Genomic DNA, 27,309 nt, shown 5'->3' with positions numbered 1-27,309 from the left:
TACAAACGTCGATGAACCTTGAAAACATCAGACTGAGGGAGAAAAGCCAAACATGAAAGGCCATGTGGTGTATGGTTTCACTTACATGAAATGTCCAGAACAGGCAAATCCATAGAGACAGAAAGCAGATCAGTGGTTGTCAGGGGCTGGGAGAGGGGGGATGGGGAGTGACTGCTAATGGGGATGGGTCTCTTTTTGGGGTGACGGAAATGTTCTGGAACTAGAGGTGGTGGTTGCACAACATCGTGAATGTATTAAATGCCACTGAATTATACACTTTAAATGGTTAATTTTATGTTACGTGAATTTCACCTCAATAAAAGCAAAACGATTTCTAAAGAAGCAATTGGGAATAGAGGTTTCAATTGTAAAACTTTGCTATTTTTAACGAAATTCTTTTCGTGAATGTCAAAGTAAAATAAAATTTATCAAGGGATGTACGGATAACAAAACATGGTATATACACACACACAAGGTGCGTACAACGTGCACAATGTATATATATCTATACGATGGAATATTATTCAGCCTTAAAAAGGAAGGACATTCTGACATATACTACAACATGGATGAAACTTGAGGACATTACGCTAAGTGAAATAAGCCCGTCGCAAAAGGACAAATACTGCATGATTCCATTTACGTGAGGTCCCTAGAGCAGTCACCTCCAGAAAGTAGAAGGGTGGGGTGCCAGGGGGACGGGAAGTTAGTGTTTAATGGGGACAGTTTCAGTTGGGGAAGATTAAAAAGTTCTGGAGATGGATGGTGGTGATGGTTGTACAATAATGTGAATGTACTTAATGCCACTGAACTGTATTCTTAAAAATGGCTAGGATGGTGAATTTTAAGTTATGTGTATTTTACCACAGTTTAATAAATAAGCAAATAAGTAGGAAAATCAGAGTAACAACAAAGAACTAACCTGCAGCCTCTTGGACTCCCAAACAGTAATTTCTCATCTGCTTTGCTGACAGTAACATTCACTCATTAACAACGGACACACAGGAAGGGTGAAAGTTCAAACCCTCTTTTCCATTTTCATTACGTTATACTATATAGAGTGCTAGCACTGTGTATAACTGCATACATGAGTGATTTTCAGGAAAACGATGGATTTCCCATTTTATGGTTAAAAAAAATTCTTTACAGCCTGTGCATTTGCCAGCCTTGAGCCAAGATGGGAAAGAGGGCCCCGAATATAGAGAATGAGGGATCGAAGAAATGGAATGACCTTGACACTATCATTAGATTCACAGAAGGAGCCATTCCTTCTGTGAATTTCACATAATTTCCTTTAAATATATTGGTTCTATGGGAAAACAGGGAGGGGACTTCTGGTTTAACAATGTTGCAAACAATGTAGCATTTAATTTTTATTCTTCCAAGTAATGCCACCTGCACCCCAGAGAGAGCTAAAAATCAAATTACACAGGAATCAGAAACTGTTCAGCCCTAATGAAAAAATTAATTCAGCTGGAGCTCCATGGGGGCAGAGAAACTGGCTCACCACTGCCTTTCCAGTACCCAGCTCAGGCCCTATATCTGGCATGGCAAACTATGGCCTGAGGGCTGAATATGGCCCTCCAGCTGCTTTTGTAAATCTGCTTTTGTAAATAAAGCCTTATTGGTACACAGCCACACGCATTCATTGACATCTACTCTATGGCTGCTTCTGTACTATAATGGCGGGCTTGAGTCATTGCAACAGACACTGTATGGCCTTAAAAGCCAGAATATTTACTACCCGGCCCCTTACAGAAAGTTTGCTGTCTCCTGGTCTAGAACAATATGAGTGACAGTAAAAAGTGTGCTGAATTAAATCAGATGCAAAGTAGAATTGGCTGCTGGCAGCATCTCCTGTTTCTGGAAACACAACTGCATTTGCGTGCATCAGGTTCTTGAAGAAATACAGCAAATCGACTTTGTATGGTTCGCCAAGGCTCCTAGGAGAAAGTTACGAACGACAAACAGTAGGAAAGAGTGCCCAGGCCTCGGGACTTGAACAGAGTAACCGGAGCCTCTCAGGCAATTAGAGGGAGGTGATTTGGTGAGAATGGGCTCTGCTGTCATTTAACCAACTGCAAGTGGGAGGAATTTTCTAGATCCAGTTTCACAGCCACCACAGGCCCTCGGTGAAAGTCAGATGAGGGTAGCTTCCTGAGTCTCACTGCCTGACCCTTATAGATGCCTTGCAAAGTCTCCCATCTGTCCCGGGTCCCTGAAGCCCACAAGAAAGTGCACAAGCCCATGGAGACTCTTAGTCTGTTTTGTGGGGAGGTGACCCAGCCCATGACTGATGGAAAAATGCCTGCTTGTTTGCTCAGCCATGCTTCCAAAGAAGAATTTTAGTTCAGGGAATACATGTGGCACCGCCCTAGGGATTGGGGTGCAGTGTCAGCAAGACAGCGTGTGCAAAAACAGGGTTCAAAAGGGTTGGTGTGGATGTGAGAGATGCTGTCAAAAATAGAGAAAAAGAATTGCTGGAAATGTGTCAAAGGCCCTAAAGACAAAATATCCAAAAATGCCACCCACAGGGTCTTCTCCCGAGCTGGGACATAAGTCTGGGGGACAGAGAGAGCACTGCTATGGGTGATGTATTCTATGTCTGAAAGGAGCCCCACACCCCCAGCTGAAAATCAGGTTCCCGTCACTTCCTCCATCAAATGAACCATCTTCCTTGGCCCAGTCAATGCTTGGGGGTGGGGGTGCACCTGGGAAGAGCATACAACTCAAGGAAGTGGAATGGGGAATGGAAAACGGGGGAATTCTCTTCCTCTGTTGGGCAGATGCATTTCTTTCCTGGGAGGGCCAGGCACGGGAGGTGAGGTAAGCCTGGGGTGAGCCTTGAGGGCCAGAGGACCATGATACCGGAGAGAGAATGATGGCTCTGTGGCCTCAAACAGGTGTCCTAAGAGAACGGGTCCTCAGGAAGGCTGAGTATCCCTGGAATTTCTCCTGGGCTGGAAGTGATCTGCTCTGTGGGAATGTCTTGGTCAAGGGCTCATGACAGGACTCATGCATTCCAGCTCCTCAGATTTAAGTGCAGGAGCTTTCTACACAAGAATGCCAAGCCATTTCCAGTAAGTCTCATCATCAGCTATGAAAATAACCACTGTTGAAGTGGTGACAAGCTCATGATACAGTCCTGCAGTGCCACAGAAGGGCCATGGCATCTGGTCCCCCTTGAGTGGACAGTCGCCTGCCTAAGCCTCTGGATTAAAAGTAACATCTTGGTTTCAGACAAGACCGCTGTTTTCCTGAATGGTGGCCGATAATGGACTTGGTCTGTACAAGGCACTCAGTACACTCGAGCCCTCTTCTCTCGTAAGACCACAGAATCATACAGAAAATTAATGGCAGGGCTGGGCCTCATGTCTTCCTCAACGCAACACTATTTCCTTTAGAACGAGACTCCCATAATAAGGAATAAATGTAGTAGCTTATTTAGTACAGACAGAGTTACCTCTCCGCATGCTCCTGGGTAGTAGAACTAGGATATGTATGCCCTGCTCTCAAAGTGCAAAGCAATCACTATCACAGCAGCCATAGATTTAATAATAACCATCTGACTCAGTAATAACAAAACCCGCTACTACTGGCTGTGGGGAGGGAGAAACGGGGAGCTGTCGTTCCATAGGTACAGTTTCAGTTCTGCAAGATGAAAACGTTCTAGAGAGCTATTGCACAACAATGTGAATGTACTTAACACTACTGAACTGTACACTTAAAAGTGGTTGAGATGGTAAATTGTATGTTATATGGTTTTTTTAACCACAGTTAGTAATTAAAAAAATCAAAAACAAAACAACTACTACTGTTCTGATTATAGAATGTTCTGGGAACTCTGCTGTGGATTCTCACAAAAGCCCTGAGAGATAGATATTATCATCTCCACTTTACAGATGAGGAAAAATGACTCCAGACGTGAAATCACCACCCCAAGCTCACCCCACTACTAAGAGAGGAGCTGGGTTTACACCAAGTCTGCCTGACTCCAAGTCTGTGCCCTTTCCAACACACCCATGGCCTCTTCATAACTTTGTGTCTTCTGTGGGCTCCCTCAGGGGAAGAGAAGCCATAGGGTTCTTATCCCAGGATCTAGAACCGGAAAGGAATCGGAGCTCTGGCCTACCACGTTGTTCTCTTAGAACCAGGATCCCTATTTCCTTTAAAAAGTATGTTTGTGGTAAAACAATGGCTGCATGTTGTCTTGGGTCTTTTTTTGGCTCTTGGAGTGGAAACTCTGCCCTTTGTCTTTAGTACAAAGAAACAATATTTGTAGCAGACCACTATCTCAAAAGTCCTTATGTTTCTGGCCCTTGGAAAGGACTCTCTCTCCCCTTGGTTGAAGGTTAGCATAGAAAAGCCACTGGAAGTTCACAGAATTGTTCACTTATTAAACTAGTGTTTCTTATACTAGTTTTTTAAAGTTTCTAAGATACATACAATTATATTATTGATATTGATATAATTATACTATTGATTTCTATTTATATATTACATTATATGATATTATACTATATCATATTAAACCAGTGCTACTTAAATTAATATTTCTCCCTTAGCTATCAAATGGTTATCAAGAGTGGGCAAAACAGTAAAACAAAATTTTTTTTACACTCCCACCAGCAGTGTATGAAATTCCTGGTTGTTTTACATTCTCATCAATATTTAATGCTGTCAATCTTTTAAATTGTAACCACCTATATAGTATATCATGTGGCTTTAGTTTTCATTTCCTAAGTCACTATTATTGGTGAGCACTTAAGCTTATTTGCCCTAAGCACATCTTCCTTTGTGAAATGTCTTGTTAAGTCTTTCGCCCCTTTTTATATGAGTTGTTTGTAGGAGTGGTTTATATATTCTGAATACAAATCCTTTGTCAGATATAGGCATTGCAAATATTTTATTTCAGTCAGTTACTCACCTATTTATTTTTAATGACACCTTTGTTGGGATATCTAAAAATTTTATGCATGGAAAATATTTATTTTTATTTAGAAAAATTTTTGAAATATATTTGACATTTAACATTGGGTAAATTTAAGGTGTATAACACGTTGATTTGATACATTTCTATATTTTAATATGATTGCCATAGTAGCAATTAGCACCTCTACCACATTAGATAATTATTATTTCTTTTGAGTGGTGGGAATAACTTACTAGAACTTACTAGTCTCTTAGCAAGTTTGATGATTATAATACAATATGGTTGTCTACATGTGGACAAAATACTTTCAATAAAGATGAAACTGACAGGATGACATCTATTCCATTTCCTTCTTTTATGCTACCTGAGATCCTAAAATATGTGTTTTCTAGAGATTTGAACAATAATATTAAGTATTCTAGAGCTAGAAAGGTCTTCATTAGTCATCTAGTCCTACCTCCTCAGCCAAATGAGGAAACTGAGGTAAGGGGCCCAAGGTCACGAAGCAGAGACCACACAGCACGGCCACCAGAAAGCAAATCAAAGCGAGATATTTAAAGACCCGCTAAACATAAACACAACTCCAACCATGCAAGCCCACATCACGTAATTTCTTTGGAATATGCTCGTGATAAGGATCACATTTCCATTTCCCTCTATGTTTTTCCAACAAAAGCTCATGATACAATTTGTACAGCCCCTGGTAACTTTTACTGGGGAAAATTTTGGGAAAGAAAAAAAAAGGACCATGTTTCAAAGGCACCAGATCTGATAAGGGGGCAGAAATATTTACTCCATTATTTCAAGAGGCAGGTCCTTTGTTGCTCAGACGTTTCCTGTTTTAAAAATAGCTCTCCATCACTGTTCCAGAACTAGAATGTCCTTTTAAATGAAATTGGCTTTGAAGATGTGATTTCATTTACTTGGAGCAAGTTTGCAGATAATCAATCATCCTTTTGCAAAATGCTGCTCAGACCAGGTATCCGGGACCTTTGGGTTCTGGTCCAACTGCAGCCAGAGCTGGGTCACTGGACCGTGAGGGGGGTTGGGAACCAGCTGCCACAGGTGGAAGCCGTCCTAAGGGGACAGAGACTTTCAAGCACCCGGGCAGTAAATCAATGACGCTGCAAAATCACAAGTTGCCACTCATCTGAAAGATGTGATTGGTGGAAGGAGGGTGTTACTCTTAATTTTGTTAGGTGTGATCATGGCCTGGCAGTATGTGAGAAGGTCTCACATGTCTTAGCCATGTGCACTTGACCGTGGAAGGGTGAAGTGATGTCATCACTGAACTGCTTTAAAGCATGTTCGCGAAGAGAAGGAAAGGAAGAAAGGGATGGGTGAAGTGAAGGTGGCAAAATTCGGAGGACAGTGACGCCGGGTGATTGGTGTTTGGGGTTTTACTGTACTCTTCTTGCTGCTATTATGCTTGCAGATTGTTCATGATAAATTTTTTCAAACTGGATACTCTGTTTTTCAGGAAAGGGTGTGAATGTTCTCTGTCAAGGAAGAGGTTGAGAGCCCATGGGAGTGTAAATGGATTGGTGGATTTGAGGCTGGTTATTTACACAGCAGGTGTGTGTGTGTGTGTGTGTGTGTCTGGGGAAAAGAAAACAGGATTTAAAACTGTCTGCGGGGGGGACTTTAACACCCCACTTACACCAATGGACAAATCATCCAAACAGAAAATTAATAAGGAAACACAAGCCTTAAATGACACCTTAGACTGGATGGATTTAATTGATATCTATAGGACATTCCATCCAAAAGCACCCGAATACACTTTCTTCTCAAGTGCACAAGGAACATTCGCCAGGATAGATCACATCTTGGACCACAAATCAAGCCTCGGTAAATTTAAGAAGACTGAAATCATGTCAAGCATCTTTTCCAACCACAACACTATGAGATTAGAAATCAATTACAGGAAAAAAAACTGTAAAAAACACAAACACATGGAGGTTAAACAATATGTTACTAAACAACCAATGGAATGCTGAAGAAATCAAAGAGGAAATATAAAAATACCTAGAGACAAATGAAAACGAAAACATGGCGATCCAAAACTTACAGGACACAGCAAAAGCAGTTCTAAGAGGGAAGTTTATAGCAATACAGTCTTACCTCCAGCAACAAGAAAATTCTCAAATAAACAACCTAAATTTACACCTAAAGCAACTAGAGAAAGAAGAACAAACAAAACCTAAAGTTAGTAGAAGGAAATCATAAAGATCAGAGCAGAAATAAATAGATGAAGAAAATAATGGCGAAGATCAATGAAATTAAAAGCTGGTTCTTTGAGAAGATAAACAAAATTGATAAAACTGGCTGGTAACTTTTTTTGAGGGGGGTTCTGGGATGCTCTAAGAATCAGATAAAAAAGTCATGGACACCCTCTGCCCCCCCCAAAAAAAGAAAGATTCACAAATGTGCATTCAGGGGTTCACAGATGCCTGAAAGTCCATCTCATCCCCTTGGATGAGAGCTCTTAATTCAATGCATGGTCTTCCATTTCTAAGAGACAAAGAGACAATTTCTGTACCTTTTCTAGGTACAATGGCTATGTAAGGAAGCAGCAGGCAGCAAGAAATACATCTTCTAAAGATCAGCAAAACGCTGAGCCACAGCCACTGGCTGGCTTTGGGGCTCCGGGCAAATGACTGCAGACGTTGAGCCTCAGTTTTCCCATCAGGAAAATGGGCTAACACCCCACCCTCCTCACCTACAAGGTTGTTCTGAGGTAGAACAAAATAACAGATGTTGAATGCTCTGAAAACCGGGAGGTTTTCACAAAATATAGAGTGTGGGTCACATGCTCAAATGGGGACCTGTGACCACCTCGGAGAGAGGTGACATGGTCAGTGCCTTCCCCAAAGGGATATAATAGTAGGGGTACGCAGCATGGGGCTTTCGGATTTATTCTGATGGTTCCACTGCAGGAAGAAAAAGCCTTAGGGATCACCTCCAGCCACATTCCGGGAGCTGCTAGCTCTTCTAGAGAGGATTAGGGGCACGTCAGAGGCTAGGAAGGCCACAGGCCTCGCCACCAGGCACCAGGCACCAGGTCCCAGACCCACAACACGGCAGAGAGGCAAGGCCCTTCCATGGGCACCAAGGAATCCCACCCACTCCAGGACCTCAGAAAGACTACCAAGGGCTTGGACTGTCCTGGTTGATCTCTACATTCCCCTAAATCTGTCGTAAACACCAGTTTATGGTTTACTTTCAATCTCACAGAGTATCGCTCTGATGCAAGACTGTGTAACTACATACCTGGGTCTGAAAAACTGTCTTTCGAAAGCAATCTATCCTCAGGTGATGAAGGTCAACATCAGTGGTAATGAATCCTGTTGATGACATGGACTCCATATGATGTGACGAGAAAGGCGTTTCACCCCTGAGGTCCTCCCCAAACCCGTCACCCCAGGCTAACCATGAGAAAAACATGGACAGATCTCAATGGGGGACAACATACAAGACAGCTGACCACTCCTCAAAACTGTCAAGGTCATCAAAACCAAGGAAAGTCTGAGAAACTGTCTCAGTCCAGAGGCACCTAAGGAGACACGACAACCAAATGCCATGTGAGATCCTGGGACAGAAAAAGGGTATTAGGGAAAAAACTGAGGAGATATAAATCAGGTGTGGACTTTAGTTAATAATCATATCTCAATATTGGGTTCCTTCAATAACAAATGTACCAGCCTGAGGTAAGATGTTAAAAAGAGAGGAAATCGTGAGGGGTTTATGGGAACTCTTTGTATTATCTTTTGTGATTTTTCTGCACATCTGAAACTGGTCTAAAAAAATTAAGTTTATTAAAATGCAAAAACAAGCAAGTAAGTGCCTCTGTCAGAATGATTCCCTGGCTGGGATAAAGCATTTGGGGTAGGTAAGGGGTTGTCAACAGCCCTGCCCTAGCTGGGGAAGGAAGGGGAGAAGGTAAGACTGGGACCCAGAGACCCAGAACACACACTGAAAAGGAACTTTTCAAGAGAAGGGTTTCTAGGTATCAGAGCCACAGATACCTAGAAACAGGGCCTGTGCGTGCCCTGCCATTTCCAGTAAAGGCTCCTTCTGATGTGGAACATTCTGGACCTCTTTAAGTCCTGGCAACTGGGGACTTCCCTGGTGGCACAGTGCTTCAGAATCTGCCTGCCAGTGTAGGGGACACGGGTTCAAGACCTGGTCCGGGAAGATCCCACATGCCATGGAGCAACTAAGCCCGTGCACAACTACTGAGCCTGTGCTCTAGAGCCCGCGAGCCACAACTACTGAGCCCATGCGCCACAACTACTGAAGCCCGTGTGCCTAGAGCCCGTGCTCCGCAACAAGAGAAGCCCCCGCAATGAAAGGCCCGCGCACCGCAACGAAGAGTGGCCCCCGCTGGCCGCACTAGAGAAAGCCCGCGTGCAACAACGAAGACCCAACGCAACCAAAAGTAAATAAATAAAAAATAAATAATTAAGTCCTGGCAATGGTGTCTCGCCCCCTTCCTGCATGGTTTTAAGGTCAGAGGTTCTCTACTGCATTTCTCGGTACTCAGGCCACTCAGACTCACAAGTTTTGATCATCTTTACCCAAGAGAAGTTGGCCGGGGCTGTCTTGTCTCCCTGGGGACGTGAGAAGCAAAGCAGGGGGCAAATCTGCAATATCCTCATCAACTCCTGAGGTCGCCCCAACAGTTATGTCCAAGCTTCCAGAAGGTTCTAGGGGAATTCAGCTGCATCCTGGTGGAAAGCTCTCCCCGTGTGCCGACTCTGAATACGGGTTCCTGGTGTGGAGACCACCCTGCTGGTCTCACCCCTCGTGCAGACTAGACGAGGCCCCAGTGAATTGTAGGCAGGAATCTCGTTTCAAACTGCACTGCTGGGACAAAGGGCCAGCTGCCCTAGTCGCAGTGAGGTCACAGCCCACCATTTCAGAAGCACGCTGCATCCCGAGGGACAGGGTGACCCTGGAAGACTTCCAAAACTGGCTTTCTCTGTTCAAACACTTAGGATTTAACGGGGGACGTTCGACCTGGTCTTCCACCTCTGCCCGGTCTGCCTCATGCGACATCACGTGTGAATGTTAATGCAAGGAAAACAACGTTTAAGTGGAAAAGAGAAAAAAAAAAAAGGATTCATGTGTTTTGTATTAAAATATTTTATATTAATCATTCAAACTTAATTTTTATACAATGAATGCATACATCACCGGGGTGTCTGTCTCAGAGGGAGGTCGGGGAGGCGACGGGGTGGGCTGCGCCCCACACGCTGGTACTTGCCCAGCTGTGAGCAGGGGATGAAAGGCAGGAGACAGGCGCTTTCCTCTGCCCGTCCTGCTGGTTCCGGGAGGGAGACGGGGATGTCACAGCGGAGAGGTGGATCCTTGGGCGTCTCCTCGGGCCTCCCGCGCTGGGTTGAGCTGTGTTTCCTGGCCCTGGGTGAGCCACCCAGAGCCCGAGGCCCTCCGACCAGCGAGTCCTTGACATAACAGTGGCTGTGACATGTCGCAACGTGAAGCGGGGACCGCCGAGACCGAGTGTGTGTCTATAGGGACCTCCGAGTCCTCGCCTGTCGCAAGCCCGCCCCGCGGCCGTTCTGCCAGCGGGCGCAAGCACGGGGCGGCGCCTAGGCGGCGGGCATGTCAGCCTTGCTGAGCGCGATGGCCAGCTCCAGGTCTTCCTGCTCCTGCCGCCGCAGCCGCGCCAGCCTCTCCTGCTCCGCCTTCTCGCTCTCCCGCTTGGCCCACGCCAGCTGCTGCTCCTCATTGCCAAACTGCGAAGGAAAAATGGAGGGTGGGTTACACGGCGCCCCGGAGCTGGCTGCCGGCTGGCTGGGGCGGGGAGGGGTGGGGGCGTGCTGGTGGGCGAGGATGCGGAGGCCTGTCGTGGGTGGACGGGCGTGTGCGGGGAAACGCAGTGCTGGGGGGTGTGCGGGAAGGTGCCCGGTGTGCAGGTGAAGACCAGGAAACGCCGGAAGCCCTTGTCTTGGTTGGGGAGGGGGAGGGGACGCGCACGCCCCAGTCCTGACCCCCAGTCCGGAAGGGGTCAATGCACTGAGACATGGGGCTGAGTCTGACCTTCACTGCCACCAGAGAAACCAGCCGTCCCGTCCCTGCAGGGACCTGAAGCGGGCGGAAGCCAGGCGTGATATCAGGGACACTGAGAGACTTCCAGGGACTCCCCCCCCCCCAACAGCACCCCAAGGAGGCTTCACGGGGTGTGAGGGAGAAGCTCCGCGGGGCCTCTTCTTGGGGGACAGCAGGGGCGTCTCTGGAAGCAGCTGGGGAGCAGAGTCAGCGGAACCCCAAGGAGTTGGGACAGCGAACCCCGCGGAGCCTGGGCCTCGACGGGCCTTGATGCCCGGGTGAGAGGCGCTGGGGCTGGAGAGTTCCGGTTCAAACAGATCTCTGAGTCTCAAACGCGTAAAGGGGCCTTGAGGCCAAGCGAGATGATGAGGTCCTGAAACGCAGCATCTCCGTCTCAGCCACGGTCCCAGGAGCTCTGGGAGACGCTCAGAGCCACCTTGGACGTTTACGGGAGCCCTGGCATTTACACCGCCATCTGGTCCAGGAGTTTTTTATTCTTGGGGTCCTTTTCCGAAAGGTTCAACGTTTTAAAAAATAGTTTTTTAAAACAAGGGAAGAAACTGTTTTGATCCCGAGATGGGCGAATTCAAACCATTTGGGGTACCTTAGCTCTATGGAAAGAAAAGCAAAGCCAGACCTCACACGCTCTTCCCCTGGCGGGGGTCCCCGACCCCCCGAGGCCCCCGGTCGCTGTACTCTGTCTCCAGCACCACTGGCCCCGAGCAGAGCTGCAGCCCATTCGGACCCCTGGCCTGCCTGGATCAGTGTCTCTCTCCCAATGCACTGACTCTGGCTGGCTCTCTGCTAAGCACTGGATGACACACCAAAGGTAAAGAGGGGCCCGGCGCCCCTCGGGAACAAACAGACCTACAGACAATCCCAACCTGAAGAGAGGTTCTCGTGGAGGCCCCGGCAGACCCACCAGGAGCCCCGCGGAAGGAACAGAGACAGGAATTCATGGCTACTTCTTCACACACACACAGTCTGAGTGGCAACCCAGGAGGTGGGCTGACAGCTGGGAACACTGAGGCCTGGGGGTGGAGGTGCAGGTGGCTGCAGAGCCTGGGTCCTCGGGACTCTGGACTTTCCCCCTGGTTCCGGGGGCAGTGGGGATGGCATGGTCAGCTGTAACTGCAGAGTTGAGGGCACAGGACAGGCCCTGGAGGTCAGGGCACCATCCCCAGTGAGGTGCCAGCTGTTGGGCGCCAAGTGCCCAAACTTGGTGCTGCCAGAACAGAGCACAGGGTGGAAGGGGCCGGACCTTGAGGGACTTACAGGCCCCAGAAAGGAGCTAAGATTCTCCTGAGGAGGCTCCCTGGGCAAGCGAACGGGGCGATGGGGTTGGCAGTTTCTGAATGTTTCATGACCTGACAGCCAGTGTGCGGGTGAGGCAGGGCCAGACAGCGGGGACTGGGGCAGGGAAGGGGCTGGGTTGGGGGAGGCTGCTTTGGAGCTGGATGTGGCCCCGAGGAGGAGAAGGAGGAAGCAGGACAGCCCGGGAGGCCTCTCTCCCCCCGCCTGGGGAGTCAGACGGGGGCAGGTGAGGGTCAGCACGAAGAGGGGCCATCCCCGGGAACAAAGGCTGGTCCCCGTTTTCTAGAGAAACTGCCCAGAAAAATGCTCAGAGGGCTGACGGGTCTCCAAGTTGGACTCCTGAAAGACAGTCCCCGCCCCTCGTGTTTCCACCACTGGTCACAGATCATTGCCCTCCCCCCTCCACCGCCTCCCCCCGCCACCCCACCGTATTCTTTGGGGAGTTTTTCAACACCTCTTCAGGAGAAAAACAAGGAAAAAACAACAAATGCTGATGGGAATGACCCTGCGGTGCTGACAGCAGCAGGAGGGGACAGCTGGGCTGACAGCGACCTCGCCCTTGCCAGCTCAGAGGAGGGGGCGGGTAGGGGCCAAGTAATGACCGGGGTGGTCCACACCAAAGCTGAGAACCAAGGCCCGGAGGGGTCAAGGGATTGGCTGAGGTCACATGGCCAGGGACGGGCAGGCTGGGCCCACGCCACGGTGCCTGCTCAGCCCGGGTGTCTCCTGCTCAAGGAGTCTGTGTGTTCAAAGTAAACGTGCTGACAGAAACGTTCTAGATGCCTTCAGAGTGGACTGGTTTGAGGCCAGCTTAGGATCCAGGATGGAGCCTCGCAGCAGGCACGTGGTCTGCTCGCACTTGAGGAGCACGACGGGCTGTGATGTCTGAGGGATACTGGAGGAAGGGGCTTCTCTGTGGCTCCCTCTGTGTCTCGGAGCAGCAGAAAATCCTTCCCCGGGCCCCGGTGGAGATACCTTGACCGGGCCGCGCTCTTGTCCTCTGACCTGGATGCGTTACACGCCGGCGCGAATCTGGACTGCCTGCGGGTGCAGGAGCTGCTCGGTAAACGGCAAGCTCCGATTTCTGCTTCACTCTTGTGCCATCGAGGAACCGAGACCCGGCTGGGCACGAGCATTCTGCTCTTCCGAGATACCTCCCGCGCCGGGGCCTGACAGACTCTGAGCGGTTTGATTTCGACGGCCTCTCCACAGAAATCCGAGGTTCAGAGGCCTCTGCACATGAAGCACTGGCACCCTTCCTCCCCAGGGATCGACATGTGCACCCGTCTGCCACCACCATGCGTGGGGACACTTCTAGCCACTTCCCATTAACTCGCTTATCCTGCTATCGCAAATGCATCCGACTTCTTTGACGACGCAAAGCGTGACTGATCCCGTCTGATATTTGCTCTGCTCTTAATGCAGACTTCCCGAAAGAAAGCACTGTTTTGCTCACCTCTAAATACTACTTCCTAGTAAACACATTCGCCTAAGACAGAAAGGCTTGTTTTAAAAGAAATACCGGAGAGATTTCCTGCGAGCTGCTACAAGCACAAGTAACCCACTGATGGAAACTGGGGGCTTGTAAATCAGACGGTTCCAGAGTGGCAGAGCTGGGGCGCCAAGGGGGGCAGGACTGAGTACAATTGTGACACTGGCGTCCCTGAACTCCAACATGGACCAAGCTGCTTTTGCATGGGTAACAACATGTCCTGATGGCACGCTTAGAACATCCAATCTGAAAGAGTCACGCTGCCAGGCTGCTGGGCAGTTAAGAGACCTCTCTGCATTTACTCAGGGAAGCTGAAGTACACAAACCAGAGGAACCAACTTTGGCCTTGAGTTGGCATATATCTTTGCGGTCCAGTGAACACAGAAACCACCGGCCAATGGACTGAGCCCCCGGACGCCATGAAAACGCAAGGACATCCTGAGTCCCTGGAGGTGGGACACTTTTGACCATGTTTTGGACCACGGTATGACTGAGGGGAAAAACCAAACCAGTTAGGTGTCCTGCCTCCCACGCATCCCATTCCATTAGAGTGGGCTGAATCTCCCAGTCAGGTGATTTCCCCCGGAAAGACTGGGGCGTCTGAAGCGGGAAAGGTGATTTTAAACGTAAAACAGCAGGGCTGCAAACTGGGCAGAATCCAATTCCTTGCCTGGAGTTGAGGGTGATTAAATCCCAGGGGTGTTTAATCAATGTTAACAACTGTGCTGGAAATGACCAGAAATGATGTGTCAAATGATAACTTGAAATCTTGGGGGTTTAAAAAAAAAAAGTTTTCCAAAAACCAGCTATGGGGGGGGGGAGGTGGGCACAGGAAACAGAACTGTGCATTTCAGAGAGAGAACAGTCATTTCTTCCAATTGCCATTCAAATCCACTTACCCTTCCACCCTACCCTAGAGTACCTGAGTTGTGCATGAATAGCTCTATTTTTTTCATCAGCGTTTCACAGTAGTTCCATTGAAAAATAAAGGCAGTGCTATCTAAGAAACTGTAGATAAAGCCGGTTTTGTTTCTGGCTTTTATTAACAATGCTGCCATTTGTATATATCCGCAGTGTGCACTGCTGTCAACAAAACCCGGCTAACTGCAGTCATAAAATATTTACAGGTCGCCAAGAGCCAGGAACGTGTCGGCGTCTTGGGCGATTTCAATAAGCCAGGGCATAGCTGTGCGCGAGGTGATTCTGAAAGGAACTGGGTGCTCACTGGGCACTGATATGGCAGAGCATGCTTTAAGACGGATATTCTAGGAGTGGAAGCATCTATAAACAATACATCTCACAACGAACAAGGAAAAACAGGGTACTTTGCAAAATCGAGTGAAGAAACCCTTTTAAAAAACACAGGTGCCGCAACAGACAGTGGAACTGATTCTGGGAAGACAACGTCTGAAGCTCTCTGAGAACAAGATCTCTGGGTACTGAAAACACTCTAAGGTGACAGCGTTTTACGATCTGGAATCTTTTTTCACACCAAGACACAAAGCCAGACTTTCAAAATCCCTGGATTAGCTTCGGAAAAGGCACTTAACTCTGCTAATGGCTTTCTGAGTTTTTGTTTTGGTTTTTTGGTTTTTTCCCCTGCAAAAGGAAGGGGATTCAGAGTGGCTGTTCTAGGTTGCATTTCAGTTTTCATTGTAGCTGGTAATTGAAATAAAAGTTTTAAAAAATCAAATTTGCTTTCCCTTCATGTGATCCGGCTGGGTCCTTCAATTCGCACTTGCTGCCCAAAATGCACTGGGCAGGGCCATCAGAACTCCCCCACAAAGACTTTTTTGAGGACAGCAAGACCCGAATGTAATTTAGCAGTCTTGTTTTCGTACTTCAGAAGCGTCTGATGTCGTGGCTTCCAAAAAAATCAATGAACACAACAGGCTCTGGGCAACAGAACTAATACAAAGAGTCTACCGTGAAGGACAGAAAAACAGGCATACTGGGCCACCCTGCTGGAAGAAAACGTGCCCTTATCACAGAGTATCCAAACCAGAGCTCTTTTTTTTTTTATTGAGAAACCGTTTTTCTTACAGAAAGCAGCAGTACAGAATAAATAACACGGGTGATGGTGTGAGGTACCGGGAGACTTGAGCCAGGAGGAGGTTTGCCATTCAAAAGAGACACACACACAAAAAATAACCCCAAAGAAGCTGCAAGCGGAGGGAGGGGAGGGAATGGCGCGGAGGCGGAGAACTTAACTTACAGAGGTGAAGTCTGCAAAGCCCAAGGAGGAGGCTTTAGAAGGTTTAGCTGAAGAGGAGGGAGCAAATGGATCTTTTCCACTAAACGGGTCCCCAAACCCCTTTTTATTTTGGAACAGGTCACTGCTGTCAGCCCCGAGTGGCTGGAATGGATCGGGGGGCTCGGGAAAGTCTGCAGAACCAAGCTGGCTTACGGGTGTACTTTTACCTGGAAAGTTTAGGAGGAAAAAAAAAAAAAAAAAAAAAAGGGAGAAAAAAAAAGAAATACAAGTTACTGACCACGGACAGAACAGAGTCCTGACTGAAGAGCCGGGTACCAGCTCCCTGGGAAACCCTATCCCTCTTTGGAAAGAGCTGGAATGCCGCTCGTGGGACGGACCCCGGGGGAATCTGCGTGGCTCTTGGCTTTCCTCTCCATTTATCCCGGAGGCTTAATGGTTTGTGGGCGTTACAAGAAAACCACTTCAGATGACCCCCTCCCCTCCCCGCCCACCGCAGCTAAAATTTACATCATCTTTAAAAAGCTCACATGCAGGCGTGTTTCAAAGTGATTCATTTTAGCGTGGCAACACATTTACCATCACATTGTTTTTAAAAAGTCATGGCTGAGCAGAAAAATACACTGCAAGCTTCCAACAATTAAAAAAAAAAAGGGGGAGCGGATTACTTGCAACTAAATAGGGCGATTAGTTTCACAACGTGGTGTGCGTAGAGTTAGCTGTGTTAGTCGTGAGGGTCCGGAGGCAGCTCACCAGACAAACCCACTCTGCCGTCCTGGGTTTAAATTCATTTCCAGCTCCCGCTTCTGTCCCTTTGGCTCCAAGGGGCAGGCTTTGGGCCTTTCTGGGCTCTTGCCAAGAGGGTGGCTCTGGGATGCCCCGGTCCTGGCAAGGCAGATCTCCACGGGGACGCGGGAGAGAGGTGTTTAGAATTGGAGGGAAATGAGGCTGTGAGGCCATGCTTGGGGGGTGTGGCCTGAGGACAGGTGGCTTCTCCCAACAAATCCTGCCAGTATGTCAGAACAATCCGCTAGGAACCAGACCCTTCTCCAGGCCTGCTTGGCAAGAGTGGGGGGGGAACCCACATGATGAGCCTCAGGGATCTGCCGGTTTTGCAGGCCAGGTTCCTGCCTGATGCCATTCATTTGCCCAACAGCTGCCCAGGGTACTGGGGTACCCAAGGGGTGGGACGTTCAATTTGGCAGCTCTGTGTCCAAGCCCGGGCTAGAGGCTCGAGAATACTTAACATGATTCTGATTTGTTAACTGAGCTGCCTATGTTTACTCTTGCAATTTCAAAGTAATGTGCAAAAAGAACCCAAAGGCCGAGGGTCACATTCCGCAGAAGACCTTGGACATCCAGCTGCACATCCAGAGAATGCCCCTGGCCCTGAGCTATAGCTGACCCCTGTAGCTCTCCTCTGCCACCCCACCTGCCCGCACGTCCATCTCCATGGCCAGCTCCAAAACCACCCTCTCTGACGCTGCTTCCCAGGCCACATTTCTGACGGCCCCAAGGTGTCCCTAACGACTCCAGCCTCTGTCACCTTTAGTTCTGAGACCCAGACGAGGACAAACCCCTCAGCCCCAGCTGGCCTCAGTTTCCTGTCTGGGAAGTGGGAACGAAGAGGTAGGGGTCAGACCGGGTGACTGGTGCACGGCGTGCTCCTCGGGGCTGCGCCCCACTCCAGGCCACCCAGCATCCGGCACCACAGTGCCTGCGCAAGCACGGCTCAGTGTGTGTGGGGCCTGTGAGAGCCTGGCCGGACGCCCCTCTGGACACGCAAGTTTATTTACTTGTCACTCGATGCAGCAGCTGGGTGGCCGTACAAATGCCACCCCGTCTCTGTCAGCTTCACCCATGCATGAGAAATTCGAGTCACCAGTGACGCGCTCCCGCCACCGGGAGAGCCCACGGAGAAGAGACGGGCGCCGAGCCCACCAGAAGCACTGGTTAAAATCCCCACGCCCCAGCCCACCTGAATCGGGACTTCTGGGTGGGCGGGTGATGCCAGTGCATGGATGCCCCCACCGACAGCTGGAACACAGAGGCCCCAAGCCGCACCCTCCCGTCAGAGCTGCTGCTGGTTTCTTTTTGCGTGTTCAAGGAAACCGAGAGTCTCAACTTCCCGAGGCTTGCCCAGGACTCTGAGACACAGGCAGCCCTGCACCCAGCCCTCTGTTGCTTCCTGCGGTCAGAGCGGAGCACCTCTATGCCCTTGCCTGTGGCCTGATGGGGCCCCTCTGCTGACCCCTGGCCTTTGCAGGCTCTCACTGTCACGAGCAGCAGCACCACGCACGTGTGTTTATTTATAGGAGACGCTTCTGGAGGTGGAGCCGTGGGTCAGAAGGTGTGCCCACTGCAGCCTGACCTTCCCTGTCACACTGCCTGGCCCAGGCTCCGACAGGATGCACCCCGACCAAGAAGGGAGGGTGGGGAGGAGGCTGTAGGCTGCGACATCGGTCCACCTCTCCCTGTGGCCACGAATCAGTTCAGTCAGCCCTGAGGCCCAATAAGCCAGGTGAGCCTCCGACAAAGCCCCTGGGTGGGCCCTTCCTCAGAAGGGCGGTGCCAAGTCCACCCCGCGGCACAGCAGGAATTAGGGTCTCTCCCCCCCAGGGTAACTGCTTCTCAGGGTGAAGTCCTGGGGCTGATCCCCACGACCCATCTTCTGTGCAGGCTGAGTTCTCTACCTCTGGTCCCTTCTCTCCTATTTGTGACAGAGCCACAGACCTCAGGCTGCCCCACCCCCCCAGCAACAAATGCCCCTCCCTGAGACGTTCTCCCTGCTGTTGGCTATCCCGCCTCCTCCTCTCCCTCCTGGACCTCAGCCCCTGGGCTTCAGAGAGCAGGGCGATCTGGGTGCCGGCCTTGAAGAAATGCCTCCCCCAAGGCCAGCTTACACAACCAGCCTACTCCCTGGTCCAAGGGTCGAGCCGATGGGTGAGCCAAGGCCTCCCGGGCCCGGCACCACAGCGACAGGAGAGCGCTGCCATGTCGCTGCGGACCCCTTCCCCTCTCTTCAGAGGTGAGCGTGCAGCTCTGGCGGGAGGGGTCGGGCAAGACCTGCCCGGCAGCTTGTCAACTCCAGGCTGTGCAGCTGTGAGCAGTGGGCAGCCAGGCGGAGCCCAGGGGCACCCTGGGCAGGAGGGAGGGTGGGCGTGAGGCAGGGTGCTCTGGTCCACATGGCTGCACCACCACCCCAGGCAAGTGGTCCTCACCTCTCCCGGGTCCCTGGGAACCAACCCTGCAACAGCCACTGGCTGCTCACCCTCTCAGCTTCTCGCCCCATGGGCCATCCGCGCCCAGCAAGGTGGCCTTTTAATGCAGAGCTGACCCGACACTGCCGAGCTCTCCCCGCTGCTCTGGGAATACACACCCCAGCCTCGGCCATCCTGGCCCTGCCCAGCGCAGTCCTCTGCGCTTGCTGCTGCCCAGGCTGGAACGCTCTTCCTCGTGTGGGTGCCGCACACACAGAGGCCGCCCTCCCCACTTCTGGCTCAGATGCCTCTGCAGCCCTCGTCATGCTCCGTCGTTATTATGTCACTTGCTGTATATTTTCTCTTTTCCAAGAGAACGTGAGCTCCACGAGGGTGAGGGCCCTGCTGTCCTTGGCTGTGTCCCCGCTGCCTAGGGCAGGGCCCGCTGCTTAGACCCCTCTGTTGAATGGAGCTTTCTAACATGCAAGCTCCACCACGCCCGGCCCTGCCTTGGGCCCCTGCATCCGCTGTGGCGAATCCAGAAGGCCCTACAGCCCACACGAAACCCTTCCCAACCTCATCCCCCGACAGCCCTCCAGGGCCTGAGCGGCACCTTCCTCCCCCCCCCAGGACCCCCCAACCCAGACAGTCCCTCTGCCCAGATGGCACCTCCACCTCAAACGCCTGTGACCCGCTGTCTCCCTATGCCTGTGTTCAGCCCTCCCAGCTCGGCCCTGGGCAGGGAGTGGGGTGTGGGCCCCTGGAAGACGGTGCAGAGCACGGCCATCACCCCACTCAGCCTTGCTCTCTCAGCCTCAGTTTCCTTATCCATGAAATGGGGTTGTGATGGGCTGAACTGGTTCCCCCCCGCCGCCCCCCGCTGATTCACTATGTTCAGGTCCTCTCCCCCAGTACCTCGGAATGTGACTGTCTTTGGACACGGGATCTTTGCAGAAGTAATTAAATTAGAATGAGGTCCTATGAGTGGGCCCTAATCCAATATGACCGGTGATCTTGGAAGCAGAGGAGAGTCGGACACAGACATGCACAGAGGGGAGACCACGGAAAGACACGGGGGGAGGACGCCGTCTACAAGCCAAGTGGAGAGGCCTCAGGAGAAACCAACCCTGCCTACACCTTGAGCTCGGACTTGCAGCCTCCAGACCTGTGAGACGATCAGCTTCGGCTGTCTAAGCCACCCAGTCTGTGGCGGTATTTGTTACGGCGGCCCTAGCACACTCACACAGGCTAATAAGAGCACCGGCAGTGCGTGGCTGCCGGAGCCGGGCTTGGCCTGGGATGCGCTGCCTGCTTTCGTAAATCAGGCGTTACTGGTCTGCCCATGCCAGGCCAGGCCGGCGCAGCTCCAATCCCTAGAGGTCAGGACAGCTTGCCCCTGTGCTCCCCACTAGGAAACCGAGGACCCCCGACTGCAGCTCTCTGCTCTGACAGAGCCGCTCGTGTGTCCCGTGCGCAGCGTGGTGGGCACGTGCAGCCCCTGGGCAACAGTGTCCTCCCCTTGAACTGCTGAGTTGCCTGCACCGGCCGCCACCATCCTGTTTCCTCAGTCCCTCCGTGCAACCTCCTTCTGCGCGGTGGAGAAGCACCACGCCCCAGGCGTGCTCCACACCCACCACAGAAGAGTCCCCCTGCAGGGCGCGCCAAGACGCAGACCCCGCCTCGCTCTCCAAACCCCAAGCCGGGGCATCACCGGGGCTTGATCGTGGACGTACAGACATGTTCCCGGGTGAACTATGCTCGGGGGGGGGCCCCTGAAACACCTGCAGCCTTCTCTGGGCCCAGGGTGACGGGTCCTCACCTGCGAACTGAGCCGCTATCATGTGTGCCTCTGGCAGGGGCGCCCCGGGAGACGCGGTCCTGAGGGATGGGGACACTGAGGGAAGGGACACTGACCTCAGCGGGCACAGTCCCTGCAGCCTGGCCACCGCGGCCTCCTTCCCACAGCAACTAGCGACTTCCACCATGCTGACCGCCCTGCACTGTCCAGCCCGGCCAGTCTCCCCCCGCCCTGGCACAGCCTTGCCCTTCCCCTGGAAGACCCTTCTCCAGGGCTCACTCCACCCCCGCAGGCTTCTTGGTCTAGCCTCCAGCACACCTGAGGGTCAGCTCCACGTAGGCGGGGCTCAGCACACTGCAGGTGCCAGTAATACCAGCCCCCTCTTCCTGGTGCCACCACCCAGGCTCCACGGGGCCATCCTGAGGGGCCTGAGGCCTTTGGGGGAACCCCACTGATGAGCCAGGAAGGGATATATAGGCATCTGGCTTCCCTCCTTGGCAAGAAAGGGCAACAAATATTCATCGGTGCACTCTTGGGCTAATTTTTTAAAATCAGAAACTAAAATGATGGACCAAATAGCAAAATCCAAATCCAAGAAAAAGTAAGCGTTGCCAGGGACAGGCTGAAAAGCCCAGGGCCCAGAGCAGCCCCTGGTTCCAGCAGCAAGTCCAGGGCGGACGGCTGCTTGATTTCCTGGAGCATTTCTTGCAGGAGCTGCTCACAAAGGGCAGACATCTGAGCCGGGATAAGTGGGTCAGTCGACCCCAGCCAGGCCCTGAGAGCGACCACAACAGTCCAAATGTTCAAATAAATACATCATCGCCCACTTCTGCGCTTTTCTTTTTTTTCCCTTTTCAATTAAGAAGACCTTCCTCCCCTGCTTTGGGGGATTTTTTTTTTTTTTTAAATCAGTTTTTGGCGGGGGGTGGGGGGCAGTTAAGAATCCAGCCGGCTAGAATGTCAAGATGAGGTTTCCGACAAGCAAAGAGATGATCGGGGAGATGAGAACTGGCAATCACGTCAAGCACAGCCCGGGCCTGGTTTTGCTCTGCTGCCGAAACCGTTGTTATTTAGAAATCATGACTGTGTTAATATGAAACCAGGGCACATCAACTGCTCCTGTTTTCGGGGGCGTGGGGGGGGGGGGGGAGAAAAACAAACGGTTTTTTCTCGGTCATCTGTTTTTGTGCTCGGGCACAGAGGCTGAATTATCGGACCGGGCACGTGTGAAATCGGTGGCGTCCCCGGATCGGCTTGACACGATGCTCACGAGCAGAGGCTTTTTACAAAGAAACCCTCGCCCTGACTGCCCTCGGTCCAAACTTCCCACTCTGCGCCCCCGTTTATTTTTAGCAGCTGCACTTTTAAAACATTCTGGGGCTAGTTCCTGCTTTTACGTAACCACTTCTGCTAACTCCCTAATTGTTTTTTTTTTCCGATTTACTGAGGTGTTGCTCATCTCAAACGGGACAAAGTAACTCGATCTGCCTCCGTGCCCCCTGAGCAAAGTCGGCTGCCCGGCTTTATGCCTTTCCATGGCTCCGGGTACTGCGAGTAAGGAAAGAGCTTGACTGGGGCGTGTTTCAGTGAAGAGGGCACAGATCACTTTTTTTTTTTTTTTAATTTTGGTATAAAGCTAACCAGGATGATACCTGGCCTGTCATTCCTAGACACCTGCCCAGGGACGGGAGCCCCGAGCGTAGGGGAGGCTGTGACTGCAGACAACCAAATGAAGAGCCCCTGGGGGCTGGAAGCTGCTGCCGCGACCCCCAGAGAGACTCTCCGTCACTCAGAGGAGTCTTCATGGCCAGGGGGAGGAACGCAAGGTTGAGGATAGGACAGAATAAGGCTTATTTCAAACCGCAGCAGTTTCAGCAGCTACCCCAGCGGTGCACCGAAACCGCACACAGGACGGCCTTGAGCAAAAACAATATGAACCCGATGGTTTACCACGGTGTGTGCTGTTAAAAAAAACCTCGGTGGCCGGCCCCACCCTGGTAGCAATGTCATTTATTCTCCTACTTCTGAACTTTCCGAGGCCAGGCCCCCGGCAACCCAGCAGTGGTGAAGCCCGCGCCAACCCTCCCTCCTCGCCTCTCGGGAAGCTCTCTGCCGGGAGGGTCCCTGCAGCGGCGGCGAGTGGAGAGAATGATGGAACACAAATCCCCCTCAACATACAAATGTGAACACTGACAGAAGACAGGTTCTCTTGCTTGAAATTCTTTACTTAGAAGAAAAGTTAAGAGGTTTGGGTGACTTGGGAGGGTCTCAATAAATCGGATGAATGAAAATATCAAAAATAGACATGAGTCTGAGTGTATGTTTTCATCCCAACCAGATACTTGCTGCGTTCTATTTATAAGATTGAGGGCTGCAGTTGGAAAATGCAGTTCTGTAGATGAGACTTAAATACAAAAACAACAAAACACAAAAATAAAAAACAAAGGTTTGTGGTCAGGGCAGCTGCCCCACCTGAGCTACTACCCTACACAACACAGGACGTTCCCAAACTGCCATTCGTTGCAACACGGGACGTCCACACAACTGTCACTCGTCCTACACTACAGGGGACGCCTACACAACGGTCACTCGTCCTACACTACAGGGGACGCCTACACAACTGTCACTCGTCCTACACTACAGGGGACGGCTACACAACTGTCACTCTTCCTACACTACAGGGGACGCCTACACAACTGTCACTCGTCCTACACTACAGGGGACGGCTACACAACTGTCACTCGTCCTATACTACAGGGGACGCCTACACAACTGTCACTCGTCCTATACTACAGGGGACGCCTACACAACTGTCACTCGTCCTATACTACAGGGGACGCCTACACAACTGTCACTCGTCCTATACTATAGGGGACACCTACACAACCACCAGGCTTCTGAGAGTCATACTACACAGGAGAGCTGTGGCTGGGAGGAGGCACTCCCTGTCACCTTGGCTCCTCCCTTCCTGCCCCCTTAAACCCACCAAAAAAGCTTAACTGGGGGGAGAGAGAAAGCAGGCTGTCCGGAGCACAACCTTTCACCTCCATAATCACTTGGGAACTTTTTACTGAAGAAGATCGCTTTTCACCAACACACGTGAAAAACACACATCCCCCTATGGTGGGATGGGGCGGGCGAGCGAGGGGAGCTGATTTCTCAGGACGTGACCCATAGGGCCACCCGAGTGGCTTGCTAGCGAGGAGTCCTGCAGACACCAGCCCCACTCGCTCTGGCTGATGCACACGCGAGGAGAAGGCAAGCCCGGCAGATCAAAGCCGTGCCAAGCAGCACAGCGCCGGCAGATAAAATCTGAGGTCCCCACCATCACAGCCTTGAGATTTTCCACTAAAAATATTTACCGAATTTTAAGAAAAATCTGCTTAATGCATTGAAGGGAACAGGATGAGGTTTGGTTCTGAATTGTTGAGAAAAGCTGAACAAATATTTACTATTATCCACCAGGTGCCCCCTGAACTGATGCGCTTTTCATTCTCCGTGAGGTGCCTGGGGCAGTCAAGGGTGAGGAGCCCACTGGATGCGGGGGTCTTCGCACTGTCAGAAGGAAAAGGAGAGAAGAAGAAAAGTAGCCACACTTTTGGGGTCCTCAAAAGACAAGTATCCTTTGGACTGAAAAATACAATTTTCAAGGTTTCCACGAAAAGCTCCTAAGACATTCATGAGAAACCTGACAGGGGCTACTTTAGTTCTGCAGCAAGAACGGGGAGGGGGTACATGACATATAAACGAATTTACAAATCACAAATCAGTCTTCGCAACTAAAATAATGCAGACTGGCAGGTCTCACAGCTCTGCTTTTTGAAAAATCATATTTGTTCTTTGATTTGCGCCTGCAACACACTCTGCTGAATCAGCCCTGTGTGCTGGCCTGCCTCGTCCCTCTGAGGGGCCTAGGGTGCCTTGCGGGGGACAAGGGAGATGTTAGCTACAGCCTGGTGGGGAGAGCCCTGGGGCCGCGGTGGCCCAGGCTTTGTTCCTCCCTATAAAGCAGTGCCAATGCTGCCAGAACGCCACCACTGCACGGGCAGAGAGGCGCCGTGCCCACATTTAACAAAATCCCCAGGGTGCCACACAGCGGGTCTGGAAGCCAGTTTGAAGGCACTTGTGCACTGGAGTTGGGGGGCAGAGCCCACCCGGAGCCCCCTCCCGTTGTAGGGGCCGCATGAAAGGAGCCGAGAGAGCCTGCAGTAGATGGGGGACCCGCCCACTCTCACTCCCTTTACAGCCAGTTCCCACCACCCACTCAGATACACATATGTGCTGTTTTTCAATTGACAATGGCGGTGGCGGGGGGTTGACTCAGTGCTCTGAACGTGAGAGATGGAGAGATGAGGGACCACATTCATCCCATCAGAACAGCAAGGGCTGCACAGGGAACATCTTCCTGGGCCCCCTCACCTTGCTGTAGGTGGAACCAAGGGGCTGCGGGAGGCCTGGGGGCAGGTACACGAGGCACCCCCGGCGGCCGGGGGGGGGGCCGGGGTCAAGGTGGCAGCTGCTGTCTGTTCACACGGATGCAGACATCAGAGAGGGGAGTCCAGGCTCTCTGGGCCTGCACCCCAACACGAGGCCCTGCTATACCCCGCCACCAGAGCCCAGCTGGCTGAGCCCTGACTCCTCTGCTCCAGAACCCCAAGCCTGGGCACTTGCACCCCGCTGAACGACAGGCAACAAGAGCGTCACTCAACTCCCACTCAATCCACCGCTCGATTCCGGGTGCAGGAGGGTGGGCGTGTGCTAAGGTAGGCAAATGCTTCTATTTTCGAACTCTGCCACCTTTGCAGAACAGAAATTCACCCCAAAGAACAATTCATCTCCAGGCGTTTTACAGGTTAAGAGGCTGAGAGGACAATGACTTTTCTCCCTCTGCTGGGAGCCGGCTCTCGAGCACACGCTGTCAGGGGTCCCGCCCAGCCCTGGCACAGAAGCTGCCGGCGGGCAGGCGGTGGCCCGCGGGAAAGGAAGACTCCGCCAGGCTGGGCGCCTGAGACTCCCTTGGAGCACCCCAACCCTGGCTGGCTGGCAACTGCCACAATTTTCCAGGCTCCTCGAGCTGGCAGTGAACTGCTTTTGTCCCATTCTAGAACTTCACAGGTACCCACCAAATTATCTCTCTGAAATCATCGTGGGAACGGAATTAAAGTAGTTAAGCTCAAGGCTAAGGTGCTAACCGCACGGCTCAACTGGAGAAGCCATTTTAAGAGTGGATCCTGTGCAATAAACAAGCGGACAGAACCCACACGGGCCAAGGAGGACCACCCTGGTTTCACCCCCAGCCTGGCATCTCAGAGCCGAGCACACACCTGGGCTGGCGCCACGGACGAACCCGGGGCGTCCTCCCTGACCGAGTCCTGTGTGGCAGCTCCCGGGATGGTCAAGCGGACCACCGAGCCAGCGGGCTGGCCCAAGAGTGGGCGGCACCCAGAAAACCACCCGAGAGAAAGACCCCGCAGCCAGTCACCCTGTGTGCAGTCAGTCACAGCTGTGGGGGGGGGGGGACTCATGTTCTAGGGGAGAAATGATTATTTATCTATTTACTTTTTGAGAATCACTTGAACCAAATAGGACCCCGGTTAAACGGTATTCCGTTGTCCTGTGTGTGTTGGAAGAATTATGGGAAGGGGAAGAGGGGCAGAAAGACATCACCAGTGTGTGCGCAGTTTTATCCTGAAGGTGAAAAGGTTATTAGCAGTAATAATAATTAAATTGGGGAAAGGTTAAAGGTGACTGGCTGGTTAGCGGTGAAGGCACGCTAGCTGGTGTCACCCAGGCGCTGCAGGAACCGCAACGCGGGGCTGCACTTGCAGGAAGTGGCAAGGGTGGGGCCCGGGGCACAGGATCCCGCTATCTGTCGCCGCAGGCGCGAGGCCCAATCACTGACACCCACACAGCCATTTCCTGCACTTAAAAAAAAAATCTGTTTCTCCCTTTGCAAATCAACAACTTTTACCTAGAAACTCTTTGGCGGTGAGTTCTGACTGATCTCGATCTCTGGTCCGTTGCAGAAAGCACACCGCTGTTTACCTGGGGGAGGTGTGCCAGCGCTAACTCTAACTGACAGGTTTCGGCGGCTGCCAGAACAGTCTGTTTTGCATCTGCCTAGAAGAAACCAATTCTCTCTACCCCAAACAGACACCTGCTGGTCATTTCATACCTTGAGAGACCTTTCTAGAAAAGACCTCCAGGCACAGAGAACTCCGCGCTGACGCCAAAGCTCCGTGCACATGCCGCAGAGGGTGATTCTTGACAGTCCCCAAAGGTCCA

General features: G+C 51.5%; 1 protein-coding gene across 11 annotated transcripts in view; it reads right to left on the bottom strand.

Annotated features, from left to right (window-relative positions):
- Positions 1–10,065: 10,065 nt before the first annotated feature.
- Positions 10,066–27,309, bottom strand: part of EPS15L1 (epidermal growth factor receptor pathway substrate 15 like 1) — a 101,468-nt gene continuing 84,224 nt past the window's right edge. For 6 of the 11 annotated variants that reach the window (XM_068536795.1, XM_068536797.1, XM_068536792.1 and 3 more), the window contains 2 exons: positions 16,030–16,235; positions 10,066–10,695 (listed from right to left, as the gene is read on the bottom strand). In XM_068536795.1, coding sequence (XP_068392896.1) covers positions 10,549–10,695; positions 16,030–16,235 — 353 coding nt within the window. In that variant the 3' untranslated portion in view covers positions 10,066–10,548. Of the gene's footprint in view, positions 10,696–15,826; positions 16,236–16,779; positions 16,926–27,309 lie in introns of those variants that run through there. The other 5 variants (XM_068536798.1, XM_068536799.1, XM_068536801.1 and 2 more) reach the window with 5 other exon arrangements.

This window comes from Eschrichtius robustus, chromosome 2 (assembly GCF_028021215.1).
Source record: "Eschrichtius robustus isolate mEscRob2 chromosome 2, mEscRob2.pri, whole genome shotgun sequence".
NCBI lineage: Eukaryota > Metazoa > Chordata > Mammalia > Artiodactyla > Eschrichtiidae > Eschrichtius > Eschrichtius robustus.
This window is presented reverse-complemented; position numbering and strand designations above follow the sequence as displayed.